The 13,290-nt window shown below is 38.7% G+C and overlaps 2 protein-coding genes across 3 annotated transcripts; both read right to left on the bottom strand.

Moving 5' to 3' along the window:
- Nucleotides 1-1,293: 1,293 nt before the first annotated feature.
- LOC141638664 (lysine--tRNA ligase, chloroplastic/mitochondrial-like) lies at nt 1,294-8,219 on the bottom strand. Of its 2 annotated transcripts, XM_074448007.1 has the most exons (10): nt 7,420-8,219; nt 7,282-7,350; nt 7,008-7,115; nt 6,564-6,656; nt 6,351-6,455; nt 5,140-5,346; nt 4,833-4,927; nt 3,892-3,982; nt 3,432-3,590; nt 1,294-1,830 (listed from the first exon to the last, which is right to left on the bottom strand). In XM_074448007.1, the coding sequence occupies exons 1-10, from the start codon at nt 8,143-8,145 to the stop codon at nt 1,738-1,740; spliced, it is 1,746 nt and encodes a 581-aa protein (XP_074304108.1). In that variant the 5' UTR covers nt 8,146-8,219; the 3' UTR covers nt 1,294-1,737. The 2 variants fall into 2 exon arrangements, with proteins under 2 accessions (XP_074304108.1, XP_074304109.1); XM_074448008.1 differs by lacking the exon at nt 7,282-7,350.
- Nucleotides 8,220-12,159: 3,940 nt separating this feature from the next.
- LOC141638663 (lysine--tRNA ligase, chloroplastic/mitochondrial-like) lies at nt 12,160-13,057 on the bottom strand. Its single transcript, XM_074448006.1, has 2 exons — nt 12,344-13,057; nt 12,160-12,270 (listed from the first exon to the last, which is right to left on the bottom strand). Exons 1-2 carry the CDS (start codon nt 13,055-13,057, stop codon nt 12,160-12,162), a joined length of 825 nt encoding a protein of 274 aa, XP_074304107.1.
- Between the last annotated feature and the right edge of the window lie 233 nt (nt 13,058-13,290).

The raw sequence follows: 13,290 nt of genomic DNA on the forward strand, positions 1-13,290 counted from the left end.
AGTAATTATTAATTATTTTTTTACGAAAACAAAACAAGACGGAAAAAAATATAAGGGGGAGTGTGAGGGAGGGGTAGTTTTGGAAGTTCATTAAAATTGTCGACGATAATTAGTAAATTGTCGACGACCTTTAGCAGGCAGGATTGCAAGTGGGACAAAAATGGAGCGCCCCACTTGCATATTGTGAGTGAGTCATTATCCGTCATAAGCAACACGCTTTGCTTGTTCTGTTAGAATGTTTTTGAACTATTTAAATCCACAAAATCTCATTATAGACGGCAACTATCCGTCTATAACTAAAGACGGGCCAAGTAACATACCACATTACGCATAAGACAAACAACAACTTGCGTAGTGGACCCAAAAATGTCACCACTTTAAGGATATTTGACCCGTCTCTTGCTATAGACGGATATATCCGTCTATAGCAAGACTTGCTGATTTAAATCTACTTATTGTAAAAATGGTTATTTTAATACTAGTACCTGTTTGTTGTACATATTCATAAAATATTTTTTTTGTGAAGTAACTTTGATTAGTTTTACATTTCGGTTTTTTTTTATTTCATATCAAAATACAACTGAGTGAAATATTAAATATTATTGAGGTGTCGATTTAAAATATATAAATAATATCCTAAAAAATAAAAACTCTATCAATACCGCGGGATCTGTACTTGTTCTTAGAATATGTTAATTAACCAAATTTGAAATTTTGCTTTGTGAGGCAAACAAATCATGGTATGAAGATTTATTTTGTGAAAAAATCGCGACCATAACTCAAATATACATGGATTTGTAGGACTTGAAACATTTTGCTAAGAGCTTTGTCTCGGGATATTTTGAAAACTCAAATTTCAAGGTTTTATTTTGGGTCTTAATCACGATAAGATGAATATTTGTTCTGTGAATAGATATCATGACCATTTCTCACACTCGAACACACAATGATATAAATATAAGTCCGAATATTTTTTCTGTGAATAGGAATCACAGGAGAAGTTCGGGTTGGTAGGGAATAGCCGAATAGGGATCAATGCCCACACCTGATGAAGCATGGGAAGGATTACAATGTGGCTTGCTGTACTATTTTTATCACTTTTGGTAGATACAAGTTGGCTAATCTGCCCCTGAAGATGCTCTGAAGCAAGGATATGTTTACATTGTCTACCACTAATACCTTCCTTGCGTTTCCCCAAATGCTTAGCACTACTACCATTATGTATGCACAGAGAATCCGGACAGATCCAGATCTGGCAAACCTCTACTGACTCCCAAGAGTCCAAGACCCTCCTGAAAAGATTTGATGAATCATTCATCGTTCATCATTCATCAAAGAGAATATCATTAATGCTACTAAATGTCTCTTAGTCTCCTCAACAACGAGGTTGATCCTACCTTTGAGGATCAATCTGACAATCTAGTTTTCTTACTTTATCAAAAGCAGCAAAAAAAAAAAAACAAAAAAAACATGAGAGCTCCATCAATCATCACCTTGTTCTTTTCTCCTTTCAAAGCCCTGCGTTTGTCTTCTTCTATTCTCTGTCCGACATTTTTGTTTAAATGATTCACTCATCACAATATTAATGCTCAAACAATGCACACACTCTGTACTTGAATAGTACCGTCATATACTCGTGTGAGTCAATGTGAGCTTACTGATAGCAGCATTTACACACACTCTTGAGAATTCAGGGTGTATCTCTGAAAACTGATAAACACAGTTGCTGCCTTAGTCTTATTGCTGAACCTTCAAAACAGGGAAGGCAATAACATCCCGGATACTTGCAGAGTTTGTCAATAGCATTACTAGTCTGTCAATTCCCAGCCCCTGTGAGAACAAACTTCTGGTGATTAGTTTATCCGAACTATATTTAAAGAAGATAGACCATAGCTTTAACATTCATTTGGAGTAACCGACATCCACATAAACATAATAGCACACTTTACTACAGTTTGCCTCTCGAAACATATATAGATCACTATACTGTGAATCTGTGATCTACTTCTCTACTCTACTGTTTTTTTCCTTTTTATTTCCTATGTGAGTGAAACCAGACCTGCTTAGGCGCACAGCAAAATACTTTACAACCGTTACCCTGGCGACCACAAACTAATTTGGTCTTGAATACGCCATTCACATTCAAGTATGAAAAAACTGCTTCATTTGGTTTCCTCTTTAAATATTACTCCCTCTGAGGAGTGTTCTTCCATTTTCTTTTTGGTACATCGATTAAGAAAAGAGTATTCAATGACCATATTTCTCCAAACCCAAACAGCAGTCCCACCGTACACTCCAACTGCAGCCTAACCTAACCTCCATTCCCCCAACTCCACAATCACTTGTTTGACACTTTGACCACAACCATGCATCGTTAAGGAAGGCTGGTGGTGGTACATCGCAGAGGGAAAGGGCGTAACCTCGTGGAGAAGATCTAGGTCGCGGGTACGGAAGATGGAACTGGGGAGGTCTGAGCTCGGGACGATTGACGCTGAGAAGTCGGAGCGAGAGATCAGAAAGGAGAGGTCAAGAATCATACTATCATAGGAGGTAGGATAGGAGATTGAAGGGGGCCGTATTAGGGGAGGTAGGTGGTGGTGTAGGCCAGAGTTGGAGATGACCAGTGGTGGGTCAGGTTGGCAGTGAAGGAGGTTGGTAGTAAGGGAGGCTGAGGGTGGGCAAATTGACGGTGATGAAGGTTAGATGGCCAGAGAAGGGAGAGGGAGAGGTGGTGTCGCTGGTGGTAAGGGAGGACGGGGAAAGGGGGAAGGATAGGGTCATGTGGCTGGTAGGTGGAGAAATAAGGGCAAGGTTTACAAGGTAGGTTAATCATATTATGGGGCTTAATTTATGGGTTAGTAGGTTAGTACTGGCATCTTCTGTAAATAAAATACTTGTGAGGATATTCGGGTAAAATTGATAGAAAAAATTTGCTGAGGATATTACGTCCTGAAAGAGAATACAAGAACACTTCATTATAGAGGGAGTATGTTTTCAGAAACTGAAACTCCTAACCCCGCACTCAAGAAGAATTCGCGCAAAAAAATAATACCGATTGTGTTTCCCTCAGTCCATAAATTTATGAAAAAGAAAATATCAACCAATGCAAATTTTCATTTCCAAAAGGAGCCAAAGACTCATTATTCTTTGGCGCAAAATGGCAAACTAATCTTGGCTTTTATTGTGGAGTAGCGTCATTGGATGCAATACTTTAGTGAATTTTTCAGTTTGCGTCATCTGGAATTAGTCTCTCTGAATTATCACAGGGGTAAGGTGACTTATATCCAACCTTCTTTTAGCCCGTAAATTGCGGGGCTCTTTAGGGTAATGTTGTTATATCAACAACCACAAATATCAAACCCATAACGACATACGGTTTTAAAAATACTGATTAAGAAAGCTAGAACTGTGATTATTGCAAGTCAACAAACCATTCCAGAAGCCGGAGGCATCCCGTACTCCAATGCGGTCAGAAAGTCCTCATCAAGAGTCACCTCATACATATCATTTTCACTTTCATCGTCCTTAAGATCAGGCGTAGTTTGCTTCTTCTGGTTATGCTGCCTTACTTGCTCTTCCAGACGTGACCTCTGGAGACGGAACAAATAACTTTTCAAATCATCTAATTAGTTGATAGCGCAAATGAAGGGAAAAGAGTGAGAGATTCAAGGTATCTGATGCAAAACAGGCGGATATTTGAAATAAGAAGTCAGGCCAGAGGATTTCGAGTGTCAGTCTCTACTTTTTTAAATGTAAGAATCCAAAGTCCACAATTTTTTTGGGTAAGGGAAGTGATTACAAAGTCCACGTTGAAGCATGAGTCAAAAATAACATAAAGATTGGTAATTAACGGAGTATGTTGTAGAGGAAGGTAGTTGGTCCAAGAATTACCTGATCCATAGGATCGGTTAACTCAGAGAACGCGTTTGCTAGTTCCCGGCCACATATGAACAGTTCAAACCTCTCAGTCAAACCCGAAGAGCTGCAATAGTAGTACCAAGCAAACGACAAATTACCCAAAGACCAACGACAAATGGCAACACAAGCTGAACGGATGAAACTTTAGTTAAGATAAACATTGCAACATAAACCATGGAATGAAATATTCACTTTATTTGCCTAAGGTTAAATTATACGGAGTAATCTTTTCAGGAAAAAAGGAGCATAAGTTCAAGTGGTCCATCACTATATCACCTATTCTAACAAATTCTTAATGAGCACACAACCGAGAAAATTTTCAGCAGGTGTCTTCTACGTGATTTGAGAATTTGATGACGGGGCTTCGTATTCGGCCCCTCCTTAGCATGCCAGTTGTTTGAGTTAACTTGCAAAGAGTTTCTAGTTCATTATGTCAGATATTTGTAGCAAATAATATCAAAGAGTTTCTAAATCATCATATGTCAGATACTCCCTCCATCCACTATTATTGTCCCCATTTCTATTTTGGGAAAGATTTAAGGAAGTGGTAAAATAACAACCCTACCCCTTGAATTAAAGATAATGGGGACAATGTCATGTTGATGGAAAGATTGGTAGTTATTAATAAATTAGGGGTAATGTTGCTAGTTCATTCATTAACCATACTAATTTACGAAGTAGACAATTAATTTGGAATAAATTTTAAGGGGAAAGGGACAGTAAAAGTGGAAAGGAGGGAGTAAATAAACAAAAGCTACTCTGGAGTCTGGGACCATCAGCAGGGAATAAACGAGGTAAACTGGGGTTCATAGAATGAAAAAAACTAGATAAAAATTAGGCATTCAAATTTCATATGAAACTTGATATATCCTCGTCATTTTCAAATAAACGAGACAAGTTCACAATTTTGTTACCTTCTGTGAGGTTTCGCTAGAGGAGATATCTCAATGGGGTAATCCAAAACAAATGTAGGTTGGATAAGTGTTGGCTCAACCACTATTTCAAATACCTGTATAAATCATATTAAAAAGCTTCAGCGCATATCAGTGCTAGTTAATTCAAGTCAACGATATAGAAAGACCTTAAACAAAGAAACAGTCAGCTCGTAAGAGATTATTAACAGAGCATTCAAGACTATTCCAAATAAGATTGGTATTTTGGTGTTATGTGCTACAAATACATAACAATGATGCATATCTAGAGTAAAGTTATGAGGCCTACCTCATTAAGTACATGCCCAACTGACGAGCAATTACTAACGGCAGATATCTCCTTATCCCCAAAAATGTTTCCCAGTTTTGTCAAAGTAACTTCCTTTGCAGCTTTGACATTATCTCCAAACTCACTGAAATTGATTCCTGAGGCTTCTTTTACAAGATTATGCATAGTCTCTCTTTTCCAAGGCCTTTGTAAGGATATATCTGTTCCCTGGGAGAAAATGATGGCTTTAATTTCAAGACAAATGCCTCCTCCATCAGAAATATATTGTCCTCATTCCTAGGCCTTTGATCTCAACATATCTTTGCAGAAAATAATGGTAAAAGGTAACATGAATTGACCAACAAAGTCAACAACAACAACAACAACAACAGTGCCTCAAGTGCGGGATAAGGAGGGGTTGGATGGACACAACCTTACCCTTGTGCTAGCAACACAGAGGCTGTTTCCGAATGACCCAAGATGGGAAACGCGTCAAGAGCTTCATTGAATGACTTTTACTTCACAATAAAAAGAAGCACAACCGGTTTAGTGAGTCATTTTGCTTTATTTCATCATAGTCCAAAACCAAATAATAACGAGTTTTTTATTCCATTGGAATTTGGAATTGACTAACAAAGATGGGGACTATCTATTCGGGATGGTTTTATACCTCTAAGACTAATTACTTGAAAACAATCTTGTCACTCAAAATCAAACTGAGTGCAGACAACACTGATTCCAGAATAACATTGTGGATCAGTCTGCTTCTCACATCAGTAACCTTGATAGCAAACTGTCAGCATTTTGGTATATTTTCAGCTAAGCCTCAGATGTCAAAAGTAAGACGGCAAACTTATTCATGAATTAGCATGGGCGCTTAATTTCACTAAACTATTTTGGAGTGGTCAAGATGTATTAATTCCTTAATTATTTTAAACAAGAAAAAATATACTAAGAGGAAAGAAAAAGAGATGACAAACAAGTCATGCCACACACCATAATGAATGTCTCACTTCTAAACAAGACATTGAGCATGTAATCATCGGTAGGGGAAAAGTCAGAGGCCAGAACAGCTAGAAAGTTTACAGTTAATTTTGGACGTTGGGAAAAGGTAAGGAAAAGGCATAAATATTTCAGATGGGGTGGCTTTATATGCAAACCCCACATAAATGACGCATTTGTACATACGCATCAACAAATATTCATCGGATTTCTAAATGGAAGTAAGTTACCAGATAATCTATTGTAAGTTTTCCTTGAACTGAAAGAGCACACTGAGTGACAATTTCTTCCGCCATGGTCATCATGCTCTCATAATCAGAATATGCTTCGTACATCTACAAAGCAGAATGAATAAATGAATATCAGGAGAGGGAGACCAGGAACTGATAGGGAAGTGAAAGTCAAGGAAAGAAGATGTTAATGGCATTGAGACAGTTTATCACCTCTATGGTGGTAAACTCGGGATTGTGCCGAGTTGAAATGCCTTCATTTCTGAATATTCGTCCGATTTCATAAACCTTTTCAAATCCCCCAACCTATTTTAGCAAATTCAGAGGTTACACCAGCCACATTCTCAGTGAAGAAAGAAAAATAAAGACAACAATTAAGACACCTTTATGAGAGGAGTTGTAGAAAACAAGGACACATACTAGAATGAACTATTTCAGTCTTAGAAATCTTTTGTTGACATTTCAAATTCTAGATGGATTTGATTTATTAGAGGGAAGGAGAACGGATATATCTCAACAATGGAAATAGATTTCCTCTCTCTCCCTTGTCTCTCTTATTTTGTAAATCCCATATCCAGCAGAAGTGTTAAAGACAGACAGTTTACACAGTGATAGGTGATTTTGCTGAAATTTTGTAAAGGACAGGAGAAGACTCACCAGCATCCTCTTCAAGTGGAGCTCGGTAGCTATTCTCAAATAGAGATCCCGTCCTAACGAGTTATGATATGTAACAAACGGCCTTGCTTCTGCTCCGCCCACTTCTCCCTAATGGATAAAAGTAGTTAACTAACAAGTAGATTATGCGAAATGTAATCTGATTTACATACAAAAGCTGGCACCGGTTGCGTTAACCTCTAGTTGAAGACAATGTTAGTATGCAGGGGTAGCACTAATGGCACAAGTATATAGAGAGTAATGAACAAGTAGAAACCTGCAGAACGGGAGTTTCGACTTCGACAAAGTCATAGGATTCCACTGTCTTTCGTATTACTGACATAATCTACTGAAACAGAATAAAATCAGCACAGAATTGAATTGACTATATTAAATAAAAAAAAAAAAGACGTACTTTAGCTCGATTGCGAAAAACGGCGGCAACTTGAGGGTTAGCAATCATGTCGACATAGCGTTGGCGGTAGCGCTTATCAAGGTCAGTGAGGCCATGGTATTTATCAGGGAGGGGAAGTAGGGATTTAGTGAGGATGGCAAAAGAAGAGACTCGAACGGAGAGCTCGCCTTTATCGGTCCTTTTCAAAGAACCGGAAGCGCCAAGGAAATCACCAACGTCAACGAGTGATTTAAGGAGATCAAAGGAAGGAGATTGGAGGAAATCCTTTTCAAAGTAAAGCTGGATAGTGCCGGAGTGATCTCGGAGGGTCATAAATGCTAGTTTTCCAAAAGCACGGCGAGCGAGGATACGACCGGAGACGGAGACGGAGACGTGTTCGGGAGACTCGTGGCCGGGCAGCAACTCTTGGTAAAGAGACTGGAGCTCCGTGGCAGTGTGAGTCCTATCCCATTTGTAGGCATAAGGCTCGATACCCTGACTTCTTAATTCTTCTACCTTCTCAATACGGATAGACCGAACGGCCTCTCTGTCGGATGTGGATGTCGAGGTAGATGACTGTCGACGGCGGCGGTCTAATTGCTTCACATCAGAAGAAGAAGAAGAACATGCGACTGTGAAGCTGCTGCGTCGGGGTTTCAATTTGTTGGATTGGAACAGGTCAAGGTGCTTCCATTGCAGACACGACGAGTAGGAATGCCTCCATAACCATACCTTCACTCCTTCCATTTCTACCCCTCTCTCTCTCTCTCTCTCTCTCTCCCTCTCTCTTAGCTCACTGCATTATCCAATCCCTTCAAACTTCAAAGGCTTCAAAGGGCTTTTAATTAATTAACTAGATTTGTCACCCGTGAATCATTCACGGGTTTATCTGTTTTAGTTTTGATATTTTTATCGTATTGTTAATTTTTGTTCGAGCAATTAGTTGTTAATCCATTTAAAAATATACAGTCTTGAAATACATAGAAATTAGTTAGTTAATACCTTATTTCTTTAACAACTTTGGTTTATTTTTTTAAATCAAATCCTGCAAGTTACAATGTGGTAGCTACTAATTTTGAGAAACTTGAGAATGGAGCAATGACAAAGACGACTCATTATATATACAATATACGTGTGTTTTACTCTGCAATATAACAAAGTGAGTTTTTTAAATATTAAAAGTTGAAAGCATCCGTATATAATAAATTCCGTTTGGAAAAATCTTCAATGACGCCTTATTAGGTTGTAAACTCAATACCTCAGTATACTCATCTCCAAATTATTTTCAGACCTTTCCATCAACTTTCCCATAAAAATATCTTTGAAATCTTATCACCACGTGCATGCTTCAAATATTATTTACATCCGAAAAACATTTATTATATCGAGAGAAAAATATTAGATATGATTCAACGGTATGGTTGGTATCTACTCCATGTATTACGAATTAAATTTTCATTTCAATTGCTCAATAATCTAAAAAACCATATTCCCTAAATTCGAATTCCAAAAGGTTCATAATTTTTTTTTAAGTTCCTTATTATTATTTCAAGAATTTGATCCATCTCTTGTTATACTTATGTCCACGATCCTATATAAAAATAAAAATAGTATTAAAGACTATAAAATAATCAATTCTGATTTTGAAAAAAAAAACATAAACTTAAAAATATACGGATTAGAATTTAGAAACCATACTATTTAATATTTATCTGGAGTTTTACTTTCGCTTCCTTTTAGTATGCTTTCTTTTAGTACATGCCTTGATAATAGTTCATATGAAATGAAAAAAAAAATATATATGTTAGAGTCTTAGTTCATAGTTTGATCGGGAAAGCATAATAGTAAAATTACACAACAATATACGCTTAATAACAAAATTAAAGAAATATTAAAAGATCTCCATTTTGAGATCAACGATCATCTTATAATGGATAAAAAAGTATAAACCACTTAAAAAGTACAGTAAATTTTATAGAAAAACAATCAAAATGTGGGAGTTATAGAAAACTAAAATTGGAAGAGGAAATGACATAATTAAAATGATTAATTATTGTCATGATGGTTCAAAATATAAATTGTGAAATTTTAAAGATTTTTCATTCAATTATTTGTACTTATTTATTTACTATTAAATATGAGAGTAGGTTTTTTTCCAGGAAATTATGAGAGCAAGTTTTATATATTATTCATGTTTTGACAAAAAAACACATAAACTTAGAAACATACAATATGAAGTAGAATTTAGAAATCATACTATTTAATACTTCTTTATATTCTAAGTCATTTTTAATTCTAAAAAAAAGTAATGTTGTCTAAAATTAACAAAATACACGAGTTTCCATTAATAGGTGCGCCTCGGGTTTGAAAACGGGTCAACAGGTCGGGTTCGGGTCGGGTCAGATCGAGTTTCTCATTGATTTCGGGTAAACTCGGGTCGGGATGGGTCATTTCGGGTTTCGGGTCTGTTTCGGGTTTGTTGGTCGGGTTAGTTCGGGTCAAACGGGTCGGGTCATTTTTGGGTCAATAAATAATAGAGAAATAGCCATTTCAAGTCTTTTCGGTTCAATTAGAGTTATATTTTTAGGGTCATTTTTGGTCGGACGAAGAGGTTAAGAAAGCTCGGGTCATGTTCGGGTCGGGTCGGGTCCATTCGGGTTTTCAAGTCCATTCGGGTTTTCGGGTCATATTCGGGTGATGTAGTTCGGGTCACTTTGGGTCTCGGGTCAGCTTTTTCGGGTCGGGTTACTTTTGCCAGGTCTAGCCTCAAATAACGAGCATTAATACATTTTTCACGATTATCCGAGGTTCGACGAATGCTGGTTTGTGGGACACCGGCACCCATAAATGTCTTCCGTTGGTACTCAGATTTTGCGTGGCCGCTTTATCTGACCCGAGAAACTTTTTATGTGATTTCCGGAGATATTTGTTCCGGAATCCCGAAAAATCGTGTATTATACACTTCAATTTGAGCCGTTAGGAAGGACGTACCAGACCTTGTTTCTTTTTCTCCCTATTTTTCAATCACGCGTCCGAGCTCATTTCAGGAATTAACTTGTTCGATTTCAGCCTCAAATAACGAGCATTAATACATTTTTCACGTTTATCCGAGGTTCGACGAATGCTGTTTTGTGGCACACCGGCACCCCTAAATGTCTTTCGTTTGTACTCAGATTTTGCGTGGCCACTTTATCTGACCTGAGAAACTTTCTACGTGATTTGCGGAGAATTTTGTTTCGGAACCCCGGAATCCCGAAAAACCGTGTATTATACACTTCAATTTGAGCCGTTCGGAAGGTCGTACCGGACCCTGTTTCTTTTTCTCCCTGTTTTTCAATCACGCGTCCGAGCTCATTTTAGGAATTAACCTGTTCGATTTCAGCCTCAAGTAACGAGCATTAATACATTTTTCACGATTATCCGAGGTTCGACGAATACTGGTTTGTGGCACACCGGCACCCCCAAATGTCTTCTGTTGTTACTCAGATTTTGCGTGGCCGCTTTATCTGACCCGAGAAACTTTCCATGTGATTTCCGGAGAATTTTGTTCCGTAACCCCGGAATCCCGAAAAACCGTGTATTACACTTCAATTGAGCCGTTCGGAAGGTCGTACCGGACCCTGTTTCTTTTTCTCCTTGTTTTTCAATCACGCATCCGAGCTCATTTCAGAATTAACCCGTTCGATTTCACCTCAAATAACGAGCATTAATACATTTTTCACGATTATTCGGTTCGACGAATGTCGGTTTTGCACACCGCACCCCAAATGTCTTCCGTTGGTACTCATTTTGCGTGGCCGCTTTATCCGACCCGAGAAACTTTCTATGTGATTTCCGGAGAATTTTGTTCCGGAACCGGAATCCCAAAAACCGTGTATTATATAATACACTTCAATTTGAGCCGTTCGGAAGATCCTACAGGACCATTTGTTTCTTTTTCTCCTGTTTTTCAATCACGCGTCCGAGCTCATTTCAGGAATCAACTGTTCGATTTCAGCCTCAAATAACGAGCTTTAACACATTTTTCACGATTATCCGAGGTTCGACGAATCTTTGGTTTGGGCAGACCAAGCACCCCCAAATGTCTTCCGTTGGTACTCAGATTTTGCGTGGCCGCTTTATCTCGACTCCGAGGAACTTTCCATGTGATTTCGGAGAATTTTGTTCGGAACCCTAATCCCAAAAACCGTGTATTACACTTCAATTTGAGCCGTTCGGAAGGTCGTACCGGACCCTGTTTCTTTTCTCCTTGTTTTTCAATCACGCATCCGAGCTCATTTCAGGAATTAACCTGTTCGATTTCAGCCTCAAATAACGAGCATTAATACATTTTTCACGACTATCCGAGGTTCGACGAATGCTGGTTTGTGGCACACCGGCACCCCTAAATGTCTTCCGTTTGTACTCAGATTTTGCGTGGCCGCTTTATCTGACCCGAGAAACTTTCTACGTGATTTTCGGAGAATTTTGTTTCGGAACCCCGGAATCCCTACACAGTGATAGGTGATTTTGCTGAAATTTTGTAAAGGACAGGAGAAGACTCACCAGCATCCTCTTCAAGTGGAGCTCGGTAGCTATTCTCAAATAGAGATCCCGTCCTAACGAGTTATGATATGTAACAAACGGCCTTGCTTCTGCTCCGCCCACTTCTCCCTAATGGATAAAAGTAGTTAACTAACAAGTAGAGGTATGCGGAATGTAATCTGATTTACAAAAGCTGGCACCGGTTGCGTTTACCTCTAGTTGAAGACAATGTTAGCACTAAGGGCACAAGTATATAGAGAGTAATGAACAAGTAGAAACTCGCTTAACGGGAGTTTCAACTTCAACAAAGTCATAGGATTCCACTGTCTTTCGAATTATCGACATAATCTATCAAAATAATAAAATCAAAGACAATTGAATTGACTGTATTAAATAAATAAATAAATAAATAAAGACGTACTTGAGCTCGATTGCGAAAAACGGCGGCAACTTGAGGGTTAGCAATCATGTCGACATAGCGTTGGCGGTAGCGCTTATCAAGGTCAGTGAGGCCATTGTATTTATCAGGGAGGGGACGTAGGGATTTAGTGAGGATGGCAAAAGAAGAGACTCGAACGGAGAGCTCGCCTTTATCGGTCCTTTTCAAAGAACCGGAAGCGCCAAGGAAATCACCAACGTCAACGAGTGATTTAAGGAGATCAAAGGAAGGAGATTGGAGGAAATCCTTTTCAAAGTAAAGCTGGATAGTGCCGGAGTGATCTCGGAGGGTCATAAATGCTAGTTTTCCAAAAGCACGGCGAGCGAGGATACGACCGGAGACGGATACGGAGACGTGTTCGGGAGACTCGTGGCCGGGCAGCAACTCTTGGTAAAGAGACTGGAGCTCCGTGGGAGTGTGAGTCCTATCCCATTTGTAGGCATAAGGCTCGATACCCTGACTTCTTAATTCTTCTACCTTCTCAATACGGATAAACCGAACGGCCTCTCTGTCGGATGTCGAGGTAGATGACTGTCGACGGCGGCGGTCTAATTGCTTCACATCAGAAGAAGAAGAACATGCGACTGTCAAGCTGCGTCGGGGTTTCAATTTGTTGGATTGGAACAGGTAAAGGTGCTTCCATTGTAGACACGATGAGTAGGAATGCCTCCATAACCATACCTTCACTCCTTCCATTTCTACCCCTCTCTCTCTCTCCCTCTCTCTTAGCTCACTGCATTATCCAATCCCTTCAAAGTTCAAAGGCTTCAAAGGGCTTTTAATTAATTAACTAGATTTGTCACCCGTGAAATTCACGGGTTTATCTGTTTTAGTTTTGATATTTTTATCGTATTGTTAATATTTGTTCGAGCAATTAGTTGTTAATCCATTTAAAAATATACAGTCTTGAAATACATAGAAATTAGTTA

The sequence above is a fragment of the Silene latifolia genome, unplaced genomic scaffold, assembly GCF_048544455.1.
Source record: "Silene latifolia isolate original U9 population unplaced genomic scaffold, ASM4854445v1 scaffold_212, whole genome shotgun sequence".
Taxonomy (NCBI): Eukaryota; Viridiplantae; Streptophyta; class Magnoliopsida; order Caryophyllales; family Caryophyllaceae; genus Silene; species Silene latifolia.

Bases quoted from the DNA above. Each gene is read 5' to 3' on its own strand.
- LOC141638664 (XM_074448007.1), bottom strand. From the start codon at position 8,145: ATGGAAGGAGTGAAGGTATGGTTATGGAGGCATTCCTACTCGTCGTGT. The intron at 6,456-6,563 runs GTGATAAACTGT...TCTGCTTTGTAG, and splicing joins CCGAGTTTACCACCATAGAG to ATGTACGAAGCATATTCTGA. The intron at 4,928-5,139 runs GTAGGCCTCATA...TGATTTATACAG, and splicing joins TTGGGCATGTACTTAATGAG to GTATTTGAAATAGTGGTTGA.
- LOC141638663 (XM_074448006.1), bottom strand. From the start codon at position 13,057: ATGGAAGGAGTGAAGGTATGGTTATGGAGGCATTCCTACTCATCGTGT. The intron at 12,271-12,343 runs GTACGTCTTTAT...TTATTTTGATAG, and splicing joins TTTTTCGCAATCGAGCTCAA to ATTATGTCGATAATTCGAAA.